The sequence below is a fragment of the Cariama cristata genome, unplaced genomic scaffold, assembly GCF_000690535.1.
Source record: "Cariama cristata isolate BGI_N322 unplaced genomic scaffold, ASM69053v1 scaffold12257, whole genome shotgun sequence".
NCBI lineage: Eukaryota > Metazoa > Chordata > Aves > Cariamiformes > Cariamidae > Cariama > Cariama cristata.
The window spans coordinates 5,820-20,885 of record NW_009626111.1 but is presented as its reverse complement, the minus strand read 5'-3'; the positions used below and the strand labels follow the sequence as shown (position 1 = coordinate 20,885).

The 15,066-nt window shown below is 39.0% G+C and overlaps 1 protein-coding gene across 1 annotated transcript; it reads left to right on the top strand.

Moving 5' to 3' along the window:
• Nucleotides 1-3,964: 3,964 nt before the first annotated feature.
• On the top strand, nt 3,965-13,235 carry DNAJC12 (DnaJ (Hsp40) homolog, subfamily C, member 12). Its single transcript, XM_009703889.1, has 5 exons — nt 3,965-4,179; nt 7,301-7,379; nt 9,739-9,878; nt 11,125-11,311; nt 13,022-13,235. Exons 1-5 carry the CDS (start codon nt 4,102-4,104, stop codon nt 13,114-13,116), a joined length of 579 nt encoding a protein of 192 aa, XP_009702191.1. The 5' UTR covers nt 3,965-4,101; the 3' UTR covers nt 13,117-13,235.
• The last annotated feature ends 1,831 nt before the right edge of the window (nt 13,236-15,066 follow it).

Here is a 15,066-nt window from a genome sequence, read left to right as displayed (position 1 = left end):
GGCTCTCCGTTTTCCGTAAGCACAGAGCAGAGCCGCGGGTGAGCAGAGAGCCGCGTGCAGGGTTACAGCTTCTGCCGGGGGCGCCGGTGTGCCTGCCCGGGGGAGGGTCTGGTAGGGACGCCGTGATGTATTGCCGCGGGACGCGAACTCCTCGGCTACGGGAAGGTTTTTTAGGGGGGTTCAGCACCCATCCGAACGACGCCTGTTTTAAGTCGTGTACGAGAGACCTGATGGTGAATTGCCAGGGTTGGGATTCGCTGTGACGGCATTCACAAATTCATTCTTTTTCACATCGGCGTTCGCCGGTGGGATGCGCACAGGTGGTAGCTGTGGTCACCTGTGGTTCTCCAGTGGTCTCTCTGCTATCTGGATGGTAGAGACATTCCTGAGCGGCTGAGCCCCACGCTGAATTGTGGACCGTCGCTGTCTGGTAAATACAGAGTTGCCACGCGTTGGCTTTCTTAGACGTGTCGCTTTCTACCTGGAAGCCTTGTCCGGATAGAACTTGGCCACTTTCCTGGGACTTCTACCAACACAGAATTTTGATCTAAAATTCATGGATATAAATTTAAATACTGATTTGATTAATGTTACTGCTTAACATCACAAACTATTTGCAGAATAGTTTTAGTGAATTTAATACAACTGAATCCCTAAGTTTAGTGGCAAGACAAAGATTAGACAGGCAGAATTTCTCTCTTGCAGGCCTCGATAACAGCTTTTTAAAAAAACTTTGGGTTAAAATTGTTGATACATGGGTTTTGGCTTCAAAAGGGACGATTTTATAGATAACTGACCTTATAGGTGGTATATGTATTTGTAGGGGAGGACACTTATTTTTTTTCCTTGTTCTTTTGGTTATTAGCACCCCCAAAAAAGATGTACATGCCATTTTTCACACTACCTATTTCTCAAAAACAAACCATAAAGTAACCAGATGTGAATCAGAACGTTCTTATTATTCTGTGCAAATTTGTATGCAAGCATTCTTTTTCCTTACTGAAGCTGGGGCAAGATTCAGGTTTCTTAAAAAGCATGTGCAAGATGCTTTTGTCAGCATATAAAGGAGAGGTGTGACTTAAATAAGTATCAAAACAACAATATTAATGTGAAGACTGCATTCTAAGGAAGAAAATAGGTCATTGCTATAGGTGTATGACCTAAAGCTTTCTGCAGAGGTATTGGTGAGGAAATGATTCAAGGATCCTCCAGCTGACTGTAATATTGCAAGCATTTATCCACGGTGAGGCTGCTGTTGCAGTAGTTACCCCTAAATCGGAAGTCGGATTGGTAGTGCTTAGGTCCTCTTCTGTCTCTGCAGCTCAGAGCATGTGTGGGGACAGGGATGGAGCATGAAATGCAAAACTCATTTGAGTTATGTTGTGCCTGGAGCTTCTTGAAAATGTGTACTCTGCCCTCCGGAAGCAAAACAACTACAGTCAGTTGAGAAGAAGAGGTACTAGAAGATTTGATGTATTTTATGAGATTAAATTCAAATAGACATTTCCAGCTCTTGCTGTTTTGTTTAAAGGGCCATTTATGACTTTTACAGGTTGGTGATCAACCTCCCGTTATACTAAACCAGAATTTAGTTTCACTCTTGGCTCTAAACAACCAAAACTGTCGATAATATGTTAGGAATGAATAGAAATATTTTGTTTGTGGTTGGGTACAGAGAACAAATACGAGATTTCCTCACTTTCAGTACTGTTTGTACGTTCTGAGCAACGCTAACCAAAACATGTGTAGACACATAAGCAGTGCCATCTCGTGCACTATGATTCTCTTTCAAATAAAGTTTATGTCCTGAAGGCAATCTTTATATTTTTTTTCTGCGCATTATATACAGGTTCTTTTGGTCTCCTTTTTGTGATGATGCTTTGTTCTCTGAGTTGTCCTGCTGAAGTCAGTAAGAGCAGTTAAAAGTACCGAGTATTTATTTATTCAGTGTCAGTATTTTGTGTCCTCCACAGGCAAACGTTCAGGGTGTGCTATGGGACCCCTTGTGCCCCAAGCACTGGAAATGTCGGGGCAGGGTGGTGCGAGTGTGGTTGCTGCTGCAGTTTGGATCAGGGCCCTTGTTTATTTGGTCTCAACGGAGGAGAGTACAGGTGGGACCAGGGCTTCAGTGAGCAAGTCCCCGTGTGAACACAACCCTGCAAGGCTTAGGGTTTTGTCGTCTGAATCCAGCCCTTGGACCCGCAGTTCACCTTGCAGCACGGGAATAGCCACAGAAAGCTGGAGGGAAAAAGGGTTAAAGAGCTTTCCCTTTCACCTTACGCAAATATACAAGAAGTACTTGGACAGAAACGGTATGTCAGGAGTGCTGTTGGGAAGAGGGACAGCTGTTTGTTTTTCATCCTCCCCCAAAGTACAATCTATTTAAATATTTACATGATCTCTTGCTAAAAGGCTTTATTTTCTTTCTTATACTTTTCTGGTTTATTATTAAGTTATGAATGGGGGAGAGGGAGAGATTTGTAACTGCTCATTCTATCACTTTGTTGAAAAAGTGTAGCTATTGTTTTATTTACTCAGAGAAATATGGTAGGAGTGCTTTCTAACAGATTTAAATGGTTTCACTGAGGCTTGTGTTTTGCTGTTTCAGATTATTGCTTCTTCTTTTCGTATGCTTTATGTAGTTTATAATCTTAATAGGCTATCTGAACATACAGTAAAAATAGGAAATTTCAGGCAATACAACTTTGAAGAGAAAGCAGTGGAAGACTAGTATTGTATGTAGGTAATTTCAGAATAATAATACAGGTAATAAAATAAAGCTCTTGTAAATGCAGGAATTATATACTCAGGTTTTTATAAACAGTTCTGAATGGCCACTGGGTCCTTCACTGATTACCACCCCCCCGTTCTAGCCTCGGTCACACTCTCTGTATCTGGGCTGCATAGCATCACCTACTAGGTCGCTGCATCTGAAATTGTGTAACTATGCAAGGCATCTATTTCTAAGTGTTAGCGTAAAGAATCAGCAATATATAAGGGCATGAAACGTCTTGGATTACAAAGCTCTTGCAGGGATGGGAAAAGTAAACACAGAGCTCCTTAGGCTCCAGAGGAAAGGCTTCAGCAAGTGGTTAGTGTTACCCCTAGGAAGTAACCTTTTAAAATCAATAGATCGCAGGAATCCCGATGGTTAAAGAGGTCTGCAGTCTTTGTTGGGCTGAGGCCTCGATCATTAATTACAGTTCAAAATTAAAGGTATTTCACTTCAATGTAAAACGATTTTTGCAGGGAACATGTTCTGCACACAATACAGACCTTCAAGACACAATTTGAAAGTAATTTAGCAATTTAGTAATTAGAGTCTGTATTTAATTTGATAGTAGACAGTAAGTATTTTGTGTTGTCTTTTCATAGTCTTAGTTCTGTCAGATGTGCAGTTGATGCACAAGAGCTGTTTCTTTGTGAAGAGTAGTATGTACGTACCCTGGGTAGCTTTCAAAGCGTAAAGATTCATCCCTTTCTGCTGCAGCGACTGACGGAACTCTGAGAGGCTTTGGCAAGGTCAGTGCTTCATTCTCAAAAGTTTGCAACCCTGTAATCGTTATTTGGAAGTAATCCTTACAGTTTTCTATAATTACCCATATAATCCCCTTGTCAAAGACTGCGGCAAAAGTTACAATTAAAAATTAAGCAGAAAATACTTTTTAGTATTTGTAGGCTCAGGTGCAGGAAAGCCTTTAAGTATGTGCCTGATCTGAAGTGGCTGTACAGGTGATGGCGGGATGTAAATCTCCAATACAGCCACATTTTGGTTGGCATCCAGAACTCCCTTCAGTCGGACGAGACCCACAGTGTCATGTTGAAGTGACTTTGGCAACTACAAATCCCAGGGAGCATTGCCGTGGGCAGGTTTGTGCAGCCGGATTGGCATCCCGCAGGGACCAATGGCGGGTGGAGAAGTCAAGAAAATTCGTGTGTGTCAGCTGCCAGTATTAAAAAGCACCGGCGAGAGCGGTAGACCCGAGTGGAAATCGTCTTGTTTCTCTGGGCTACTTTTAAACCCTTGCGTGAGCTGTGTATTGATACTGTATTTTACACCCTCTGTGCCTGGGCTTGAGAAAGCCCGCTGGGCTAGTCCAGATGGATGCGATTCTCAACTGCAGACCGGCTGACTTGGAAGATTACTACAACTTGCTCGGATGCGATGAACGATCTACGGTAAGAGCCTTCTCTGCCTCCCCTCCGCGGTAATAACGTTTTGAATGTGCTTGTCTGTCTACCGGGGGGGGGGGGGTATTTGAATTTGTTTACCCCTACAGGCAGGAGTATTTGAAATGCATTGTGAACCTTCTTTCTTACCACTTTTAGTGTCTCCCTTCGTAAAGCTCAATTTTTTGATCTGTATACTGATGTTAAGGTCCTAGAATAAGGCTTATCTTAAAAGTGTCTTATAAAACAGGATTGTATTATAGGTACAGGTGAAATAATGGTTTCTGCATTCGTTTAGTTCAACATGCGATAAGGTTATGAATCATGAGCCAACTGCATAAATTTGACAACACCCAAATAATATTTTGGAATATAGTTTCGGTTTTAAAAGATGAAAAAATCTATTCATATGCAACTAATACGATGAGTGTTCATAGCTGTAGGTCACTGATAATGCTATTGAGTTTCTCAGGTTTGATACAGGTTTTTTTTTAATTTAAAAACACCCCTGTATTCATTGGTTGGGAGGAAAACCAAAAATAATCTCTCTTTTTCATTCATCATATTAATGATTTCTAAACGCTAATTTTAATGACATTCAAATACTAGTTCTACTAATTTGTTTTGGTCGCAGATATATACTTTATAATGAGATCTAGCTAAGCAATTGTTTTGCAATGATTTGTAGCTAAAACAAGTGTTCTTCTTCCTAAAGGTGTCCGTCTAACGTTTTATTGGATAGTCTGAGTTAGTGGTACGCGAATATTTTTTAATCTAGTTGTTACATTAACTGCAATTGTGATTCAATTTTGGAGAAGGGGTTTGGATTACTCTGCTGTAATGAAGGATGTATTCAGTGTGGACAAAAGCTGTGGTTTTGCTCAGTAAATTTAATCAGATGCCCTCATCTGTCCTAGTGATCAAATGCTGGGAAAATACCTCTTGTTTTTTTCTGCCCCTGAAAGCATACTCGAAAGCATCGTCGATCTGTCACAGCAGGCAATGAAAAGCTTTTCCCGAGCCAGCTCCCTGGGAGCCATCCCAGCAGAGGGTGGTGTTACAGTTGGTACGCAGGCTGGTTTCGCAGGCGCCGTTTCTCGTTTTCTACCTCACATTAATTCCTTAAGGGCTGAGCAATCAATGGTTAGTTCAAGTACGTATGATAATGATTTTTCAAATTGCTTAAAAATGAAATTAAAAAGATGGAATAAACGCTAATGGATCCTGAAAAAATAATCTATCAAGTATGATTTGTTCAGAGAAGCATCAGATGTTACTAGATTGTTTTTGACCTGGGAGTAGGACCCGAGATCACAAGTTGCCCGAGTACCACGCCTGCCTTCCCTCGGGATGGTGCACGCGACTTCGGACATTTAACAGACATTTGAAGCATTACAGGTGTTCTGCAATCGCATTGCTTTGTACAGGCAGTCAAGTATTTGTAGCAGCACAGGCTGCTTTAGGCATATACAGCACCTTCCCAGCTGCAGTACTTTCATCTGAGCTGCTGAATATTCTGGTCTTGATCTGACCTGATTAAATTTAACCACAAATAGTCTCAATTTCTACAGATTCTCCCTGTATTCAAGTAAAGACCCGTGTTCATTCTTGGCTTCTCATAGAATTGAGCTCATGGACACCTAGTTCATCTTCAGACTTGAGAGGAAGAGGGGAGGTTTAATCTACACCCTTCTTCCAAGAACAGTGTTATTCATATATAGTGGGTATTGGATACCTTTCTTGGTAAAACATCTCACTGAATATTTTATATAAATTTCATATATTTTGTATAAACTTCCTATAAACTTTTCCGTCTACTGATTTTTTTTTTTTTTTTTTAAAACCGAAGACTTCCACGCTACCCCTCTGCTACTGTACGTATTTTAACTTTAAATTTCCCCTTGATATAACTAAGTTTTAGAGATGGTAGCTAGCTATATAGTAACCACTTTCAACAAGTTCTCTGTACAATGTATATATTTTTAAATGTCTCACTGACTGGAAATACACCGCCTTATATCTGTCCCTCTGGAAGAAGTTACTGACAAGAGTGAAAAGTGTAGAATTCTTAAAATATCGCTGTAGACTGCATTTTTCCCAGAATATGACAACAAAATTTGGTGAGCTAGTTGAGCGAACTGCAATTTTAATCTAAAGAAAAAAATGTTATGAGCTTTATTTTTGAAATAAATAATTTAAATTGAAGGATGAGGAATTTATATAAACAGCCTGTCTAGCATGGAAAAGAATAGTAGCTAATTGATATCATAGGGGAAATTGTTGTGAAAGCTTAAGCTGTACTAGAATGACATAAAGCAGCTTTGGCTTCTGACTTATAATCAGAAGCAAGACACTTTGAAAAAATCTGAAAAGCTGAAAATCTAAACTGATGCCCACCCCAGCGGTTTCCTGTATTGTGTTTACTGTTAATACGTCTTTGTTTTTCCAGTGCTTGTTATACTTTATGGTACTACAAACTGTGTGGGAACTTGTCATTATCTAATAAACTAATACATGCCACTATTCTAATATTGATTATAAATTTATTCTATTCCAAACCAACCTCTTTGCACAGAAAATGAACTTGACAGGAAGAATGCGAACTGCTAGTTATCTAGCTTGGGGGAACCCAAGATGGCAAAGTCACTTGCTACTGGCTAAATTTCCTGTGACGAGGATATGGCGAAAGCCGCCCAATCCCACAAGCTGATCTTCAGCAATACAGAAAGTCTTTGCGTCCTGCAAGGAGACTTCGTTAAAAGTTAGAGTAGATTAAACACGGTGAAGAGCAACCGAAGTGGTGCATTTTGCCTGCATGGTCCAATGTGAGGAATGGGTTTCGCGCACGTGATCTTTACTCATTTTTCTTAAAGCCAACTTCCCATTGAATGACTGAGCTTCACAAAAACAAGAATAAGGATGAGTGCATGGCAAATGAAATTAAATAAGCAGTGTCACTGACAAATGGTTGTTGTTACCTATTTTGCTTGTGCTAAAGCTTGTAAAAATGAATAGGAGAAAATCTTTTGGCATTCTTTGTTGTTCCTCCCAATCCTTTTCAAAAAGCAAATTTGAAAATCTTTTCTGTGTGTATGTATTTACTCACTTTAACTCTTGACGTTCTGCTTAGGTTGAACAAATTCTTGCAGAATTTAAGATTAAAGCCCTTGAATGTCATCCTGACAAACATCCTGGAAACCCCAAAGCAGGTATGTATTCTTCCCTCTTTAAAACAATCTATTTTTTTCTTATATTAACATGACTAAGATACTAAATTCAGCCTTAAAACTTTATTAAATATTCTCTTCCCCCAATATATCTTAATTGTCATGTGTATTGAGCATATTGTCTTTAAATAGCAAGTTTTAATATTCTTTTCTAACACTTGTACCCTCCTAGGTGATAGAGCAGGAAGATACTTTTTGGATTTTTTTTTTTTCTAGGACTTTCAATTTTTTTTTTTCTTTCTATGGTAGAACATCTTTTAGTCCAGAAATTATTTATGGAGTATATCCCTTTCTAGAAGTATGAAGATGGCCTGCTTCCATGCTCAGTGGCATTCAAGTGCCATACTTGCATCAAGTAGTTAATTTGCTTCCATGAACAAGCCCATCAGGAACACATTAAATTACTTTAATTTCTTTTAATGTTATTTAATGACTGGAAATAAAGAGAAGCCAGCACCACATGAGTAGCCATCTGTTTGCAGAACAGCAGCTAACATTTGCGTTTATGAAAGCATGCAGTTCATCAAACCTGTGATGGCTAAGCAGCACCTGAGTTCTTTGGAGACAATCTTACCCATTCATAACCCCAAGGTAGCTCTGATCAGTGCTCACTGATGTCTGAATAGTTTATATTCTTACAGTAAAGGTGGTTCTGATCATAACTATGGCTCCTACCAAAAATTTATTGTAGAATAATTAAATATGCTTCTCATTTTGATTAATGCCCAAAACTTTTCCTTTGGATTCCTGCTCTCAGTTTAAGTATAAACGGAACGACATAAGGATGAACTGACACCGTAGCCTGCCTGCCTGTGTGAGTTTGACCTCACCCACAGGCTCCTCTGTGAGCGGAGAGCTGGGAATACAGCAGCTGGGAAATGAGACTCACACTCCGCTGCCTCCGGCAGAGCTCTCAGCAGGGCTTGGCTTCCCTTACTGATGAGCCAGCCTGGCCTAGAATCACAGAGGTGATGGGGAGGGCTTGGGGGTTAAAAGGTGAAATACCTGGGATTTTTCTCTTTGGGATTCCCTGACAAGGAATCCCCTGAGATTTGGTGTCTGAGAGACAATCTACCACCTGTTAACGATAACCTCATCGCTAATATTTAATTTATTTTAAATGATAGCACAAATATCACTGGAACCAATGGAATCAGCTTTGTCTGCAGAAAATTCTGGCTATTGCAGGAGGGAAACAAGAGACTATTCCAGTGCATGGTCCTGTTCTCTCTGTACCACCGCCCAGTCCGTCCCCCCAGTTAATTGAAGCTAAGTAACTCAAAAAGGGAGGCCAAGTGCCAAATGTTGGAGCAGCCTTGTTTGTCAAGAAGAGATACTTTATGCTCCATTTACCTGAATGTGTCGTATTTATTTTAAATACCTTTTACAGTACTGGTGAAAGTTTCCTGCATAGTTTTTATTTCATCAGCTTAAAGCTCAATAAAGAGTAATTAAAGTAGACCTTTCATTTGTTGAAAAGTAGTAATGCTAGAAAAAGGAAACCTAATAGAATTGCTCCCTTGACCTGTTGCCTGTTGTTCAATTTATGGTTACCAATTTCGGTTAGTGTTTGGGCTTAGTGTATTTCAAAAGAAATCTCTCAAATTTGTAAACAGGAATAAATGAATAATAACAGATCACTGTAACATAGGTGACTCATAGATAAAATCTAAATCTTTATAACCCTTCTACAAATAGTAACATGCAGCTGCATCCTTAGTAACCATTTAATGAAGAATTACTTTTTTGGAAAAATAAGAGCTCTCATTCATCATGCAGTCTGGTATTGAAGATAACATTTTAGCATATGTAGAAAACATACCTAATAAAATGCACAAGTTACTTAATCTGTTCAAATTTTGCCTGTTGTCCTGGTGTGTTTCTGCCCCCCCCCCCTCCATGTTTTCCTGGTGGTGTGCTTTGGTCTGACTTCCTTGCTGCTGTGGATGTAAGCGTGTTCCTTCTAAGCATTATTACTTTAGTTTAATTTCCCTTTTTAAGGTTGTTTGCAGGGGGTAACTTGTGCCTTTTGCCTGTTGTACTCTGGAAGTTTCTCTGAACTTAAATTGAGGAGATTTTGAAGCCGATAGACAAATGAGCATTTTAGTCCTCATTTGAAAAGGATATCAGTTGTCCACCAAAGGCGCTATGATCCTCACGGCAGCTAAAACTGTGCAAAGCTGTAAGCAGAGCAACCGTGTACCTTTGTCGCTTAGTTCTCCTTCTGTCTCTTCTACTCTGTTTGCTCTAAGCCATTGATGGCAGCTCCCCTTTCACATCTGAATTAATTTATTTGAAAAAAAAAAAATTGGCTTTAGTATCTTTTTGATTTGTGTTCTAGTGGAGAATTTCCAGAAGCTGCAGCAAGCTAAGGAGATTCTTACTAATGAAGAGAGTCGAGCGCGTTACGATTACTGGCGTCAAAGCAAAATTACCATTCCGTTCCAGCAATGGGAGGCCCTCAGCAATTCTGTGAAAATGGTTGGTGGTGTCTAAGTTTGGGCTTTCAGGAGGAGGGAGAGGTAGGGCTGGTCCAGAGAAAATGTTGCAGTGAGTGAGGGGGTGAGTTACAACACTTCTGCTGCAGTGGTGGGTTTTGGGGATGGGAGTAGTGCAGAGTGATTCCTGCACTAGGGATGTTAAGGAAATTCAGGACAGATGGGAGGGCTATAGAAGCCCATTCACAGAAGGGTTTTAGGCTAGTAGTTTTAGAGTGAATTTATCAATTAGCTGCTTTTATGCATATTATATGAAGTCTAAGTAACTTAAGGGCTATTTTCAAATGCTTCAGCCCACTTTGCTTTTGTAGGAACCTTTTATTTATTTTCAAAGTTAGATTAAAGCTCGGACCTTTGTATACTCTATTCTCCTTTCGGTGTATTGCTTATCAGATAGGTTTTCATACTATCTGATTAAATAAAGAGCTCCTTGAAAAATTAGAAGATGGGTTCTTTGGAACCCTGAGCTTCAAACAGGTCTTTGGAGGGGTCCTGTTAGGCTAGTGGGGTGATTTGTGACAGAGGCAGATGTTCTGAGGGCTGTTTACCTCCCTAATTTTGCTAGTGAGATAATTTGGTAGCATGTTCCTAGTAGATGCTAATTCCATAATGTTTGATTTTATCTTTTTTTTTTCCTGCCTTATTAGGGTCAGTGATAGTGACAAGTCTACTTGGTCATATTTTAAGGCAGATGAATAAATGTTTCCCTCACCAATTCTGCTTATGAGAGAAATTTGAGAGCCTCTTCAACTAAAGCATTATGCCTGAGCTTAAATGGTTGCTGGAAGTATCCTGTCAAGCTTAGTTCAGTTCCGAAAAGAAGTCATTCCACAGACTTTAATAGTAATCTTTCCAAATTGTCTTGCTTTTAAAGGGCACCTTGAAGTCAAACACAGCTTTGAAAACGGACATTTTCTAGGTCACTCAAGCCCTCTTAAAAAAGTGTCTGAAGTCATGACAGAATAAAGTGGACAAAAGTCCCTTAGAATTATTTGATGCACTTGTACATTTTGTTTTTCATCCCCACCTGACATAAACTATACCCTCAACTGCTATTTGCAGTATGTAGCCATGCTTTCCCTTATCCTGTTGACCTGGAAGCTTCTCTCTAATATGTGCTTTGTTTAACCATTTATTACAACAATATGAGGAAAAAAAAGGGAAGTTCATTAAAAATCTCTTAAAGCGCAGGAATTAGTTCTTTATTTGTTATTTTTGCATTTCTTTAGTCAATGCACTGGGCTGTCCAGAGTAAGAAGGACCAAATGCTGGAAGCTCCTGACTTGAGTAACAACGAGATTTGGCCCCAACAGACTGAAAACAATGAAGATGGATTGTCAGATGGGAACAGGGAGCAAGAAGATGTTGCAATTCCTGATGTGAAACCAGAGTCTTCAAAGAATCCAGACTCCCCAAGTAAGTGAAACCAGCAGCTACAGAAAATTGCGTTATCCAGGGACTGGGCTGAAACAGAGGCTTTTAGTCATGAGAAATTCTTCTCCAGAATAATATGTTTAACTGGTAGCTTTTTAATGTGGTTTTGGGTTGGGGTTTTGTTTCGGGTTTTATGTTGTTTATTTAATTTTGAAGCTTTCAGACCTTTCTTCCTCCCTACCCCATTTCACTTGCTAGTAAACCCAAAAACTGGAGAAGAAAAAAAAAAAATCTTTTAAAACCAAAATGGAAAGTTCCGTTTTGCAATTATTTTCAGTGATTATTTTTTTTTAAAAAAAGTAACTGTTAAATAAAATATTTAGGTATTACATTCAGCATTCAGTACTTCTGAACAGTTTGCATCTGACGAGTTAATGAGGACTAAAAATTGAAACTTGAAGGCTGTCATCTGGCCAGTTAGTATTTTCTGTCTGTTGTTTAGGTTAGTATGCCTGAATCAAAGTTTACTTACCACAACAGCCACCCTCTGTTCTGCTTGATCCTTCAGGAGTTTCATAATCTTAGGCTTATGTTATCAGAGAACTATTATTAAACAAAGTCCTGTCATTTCTCCCCAACTTGATCAAACAGGAAATTAAGTTGAACTGTGAGGGTAGCAAAACCTAATTTAGTCCCAAACATTTGTGGAATGCAGAAAATAGATAAGAAAATTCAACAAACGTATGTATGTGAGGCATAACTGAAAATTTTATATTTAAAAATCATGCTGTACAACATTATACTACGTGCTGTTTTTTTGGTAATTAAATCACCACTGTATCCTTTGTAGAACAGTAAAATTTCAAAGTAAAGGAAACATCATCTTGTTCCTTGTAATGGTGAGCTGTTTGCAGGCATCTTCTTTCTCACAGTTTTTTGAAGTTTAATTTCCATAGATTTGAATGGGAAAAATATCAAACCCATCAAATGCCTACTTAATTTATGCAGTGGCCATATACTTATATTAATAAATGTTGTTGTTATTAGAATATATTTATTTGACAGGGCCTGCATGCACTGCAGTGTCCACACTTGATGCTAGGATGTTGATAATGCTTTTGTTTGGTCCAGGAAAATTTGTTATATTGGATTCCACTTTTAAACTGGGATATTTTCACTTCCTGTCTGCTGGTGTGTAGGAATTATGGACTACAACTCCATGTAGCTATTTCAGCCTGAATAAGAGACTTGAACACTAAGTCTGGTAACAGGTTTCAGCTTCCTGATAGAGGAAGATCACATTTTAGTATTAACAGCCCATGGATCATAAAAACGCAGCACAGGGTCTGAGAATGCCCGTGTCTGTGGAAAGGGCCGTCTGTGCCTTCCCTCCATGCTGCTGCCTTTCACGTACTTGGAGATTTATCATGTCACCCTCTAGCTCTTCTTTAGATTAAGGAAATGCGGTTTGTTCAGTTTTTGTTTGGAAGTCCTCTTTTCTAGACTGCCATTGTTCTTGCTGTTCTCCTTTGGACTCTTCCCAGCTGATGTATATCTTGAAGTTTGGTATTTGCTTAAGTTCTTGTTCAAACAGTGCCAAGAATACAGAGGTTGTCCCTGCTAGTCAAGAACACTGGAAGTGACCCGTTTTTTACTTACTTTTTTGGGGGAAGATTATCAAGTATTCTTTCAGACAACTTAGTTTTATACATGTTTCTAATAATTTACTTGCCTTTCTCTTTTTTCCCTCAGGATTTTCAGAGGCAAATTACTGGCATTTGCGTTTCCGCTGGTCAGGGGATGCTCCATCAGAGCTTCTGAGGAAATTCAGAAACTATGAGATCTAATGCAAAATACGCAAGAGCATGAGATCATCTCTTCAACAATTCAGTATTTTTTTTGTCAGCAGTTATAAGTCATTTGTATTTGTATTCATTCATTGTGATGTGAACTTTGTTCGAATAAACATCTTAATACTGATTTGTTAACACATATGCTATGGGTATTACAGATGGAAGTCTTTTTGTTTAATAAGCTACGCCCTTTTCAGTATTAACACAAAGTGACTTTGTGAAGTTACCTAACATCTTATATATTGTTTCTTGTATTCTTAAATTTTGTGAATGAATAATATTTTTTTCAATACCGTGATGTTATAAAGAATGTACTCTCGGTAGAACCAAAAGTCAATGTTAGACTCCAGCATATCATCCCATTCAGTGATGATCTTCCAAAAGCTATAGGACAATGAACTTTAAACAAAACTCTGCTTATTTCTAAACTATGTACTCTGGTTCTCTTCTCCATTGCATTGTACTTACTGTAGTGATTTATAATGCACGCATGCACACTATTACAAACCTAACTTGGAGAATTGTGATCTTACGATATAGATGAAATAAGAAGGTTCTTATTATCCAAGAAGGTCACTGTGATAGATCAAGCACTCTTAAAAATCACTTGCTTTCTATCTTAACATAGTACGCTTTTTGTACCAGATATTTATTTTGGAAGGCAGTTCCAGAACTTCACTTCTCCAGTTAACAACTTTCTTCCTCTTAAGATTTATTGGTGGACAATTGATACCCCTTGTATGTGTGCCAGCATTGTCCTGTGGCTTAATAGTGATCTCCCTCCCTGCTCAGGCCTGGTAGTTGGGGTCTTATCAGGGTTTTGTAGGGTGAGGAATGAAGAATCAGGCCAGTCAGCATTAACGTGTACAAAATCTCACATGAAAGGTTTTTGATATGTTGGGCAAATTTTCAAATTCTGCATTGTGTTTATTTATTTTGTATCCACTTTCTCCTTTGTAAACCTGGCTAATATGTCAGGTACTGACACTGTGATTTTGTGCAGGCAAGTAATTCCGTCAGCAACAAATAAAACTGCATGCATACGGAAGGGAGTTGTTTTCATTTTTTTAATTGAAATTCTCAACCCACCACAGAGATCCCTTTTGAATTTCTTGTTATTTGTCCCCTCAGTGGGTAAAAGCTTAAGGGAGTCCAGTGGTGAATCTTGGGCATCTCCATGGGAAGTCTAATCTGAAAACTACAGTCTTCTCCCGACACGGAAACAGTATTACGATGTGTGTCGCTCCCTGGAGTGACACGTTTGCCTCTACCGTGCCGGGCTATGATGTGCTGATTGACCTCCTGTGCTTCTCCTGTTTGGTGCCTAGTTGCTCTAATTGTAACATAAGTGCCTGCCAATGGAACACTGATAATATGTATATCTTATTAACCTCAATAGTGTATTTATTCTGGTGCCAGTTTTCTTTACAGGGGCTGATACCAGTGTTAATGCTGGTTGTGTTTGTACCAGTTTGTAAAGGCTCAAAGTACTGGTGTTCTGCTGATACAGCTACGTTGATCCTAGATTTGATGGCATCGGTAGCAACAGCTATTTTTACAGCACATCATCCTGCTTATCCAAATTTTTTTTGTTTAATTCTACATGCTTTTCCCTTGCATATTTTGCAGCTGAAAAAACTATAGAGATGAGATTAATAATCCTCTGTAATATCTGCTAAATGTAATTACAAATTTTCTTCTAGTGCATATACTGCTTTTCTTTTTTTATAAAGGTATTAGCTCAGGAAGACTTTCAATTATTTTCATAGGGAGGGCCTGTAAAGATTGTCAAACAGTAGTAACAGAAGAAACTCTAGATCGTGCAAAGGATACAAAGTAATAGGGTACAAGTTTTCTTCCTTCAACAAAAAGATGGAAATGCGACCAGCTGGAGTTACTTCGGATCAGATGGCAGCTGAGATTCTCCTCTCCTCATTTCGCTTG

Excerpts from the sequence above, each read along its gene's own strand:
- DNAJC12 (XM_009703889.1), top strand. The coding sequence starts at position 4,102 with ATGGATGCGATTCTCAACTGCAGACCGGCTGACTTGGAAGATTACTAC. Across the intron at positions 7,380-9,738 it reads TCCTGGAAACCCCAAAGCAG|TGGAGAATTTCCAGAAGCTG; the intron begins GTATGTATTCTT and ends TTTGTGTTCTAG. Across the intron at positions 9,879-11,124 it reads TCAGCAATTCTGTGAAAATG|TCAATGCACTGGGCTGTCCA; the intron begins GTTGGTGGTGTC and ends GCATTTCTTTAG.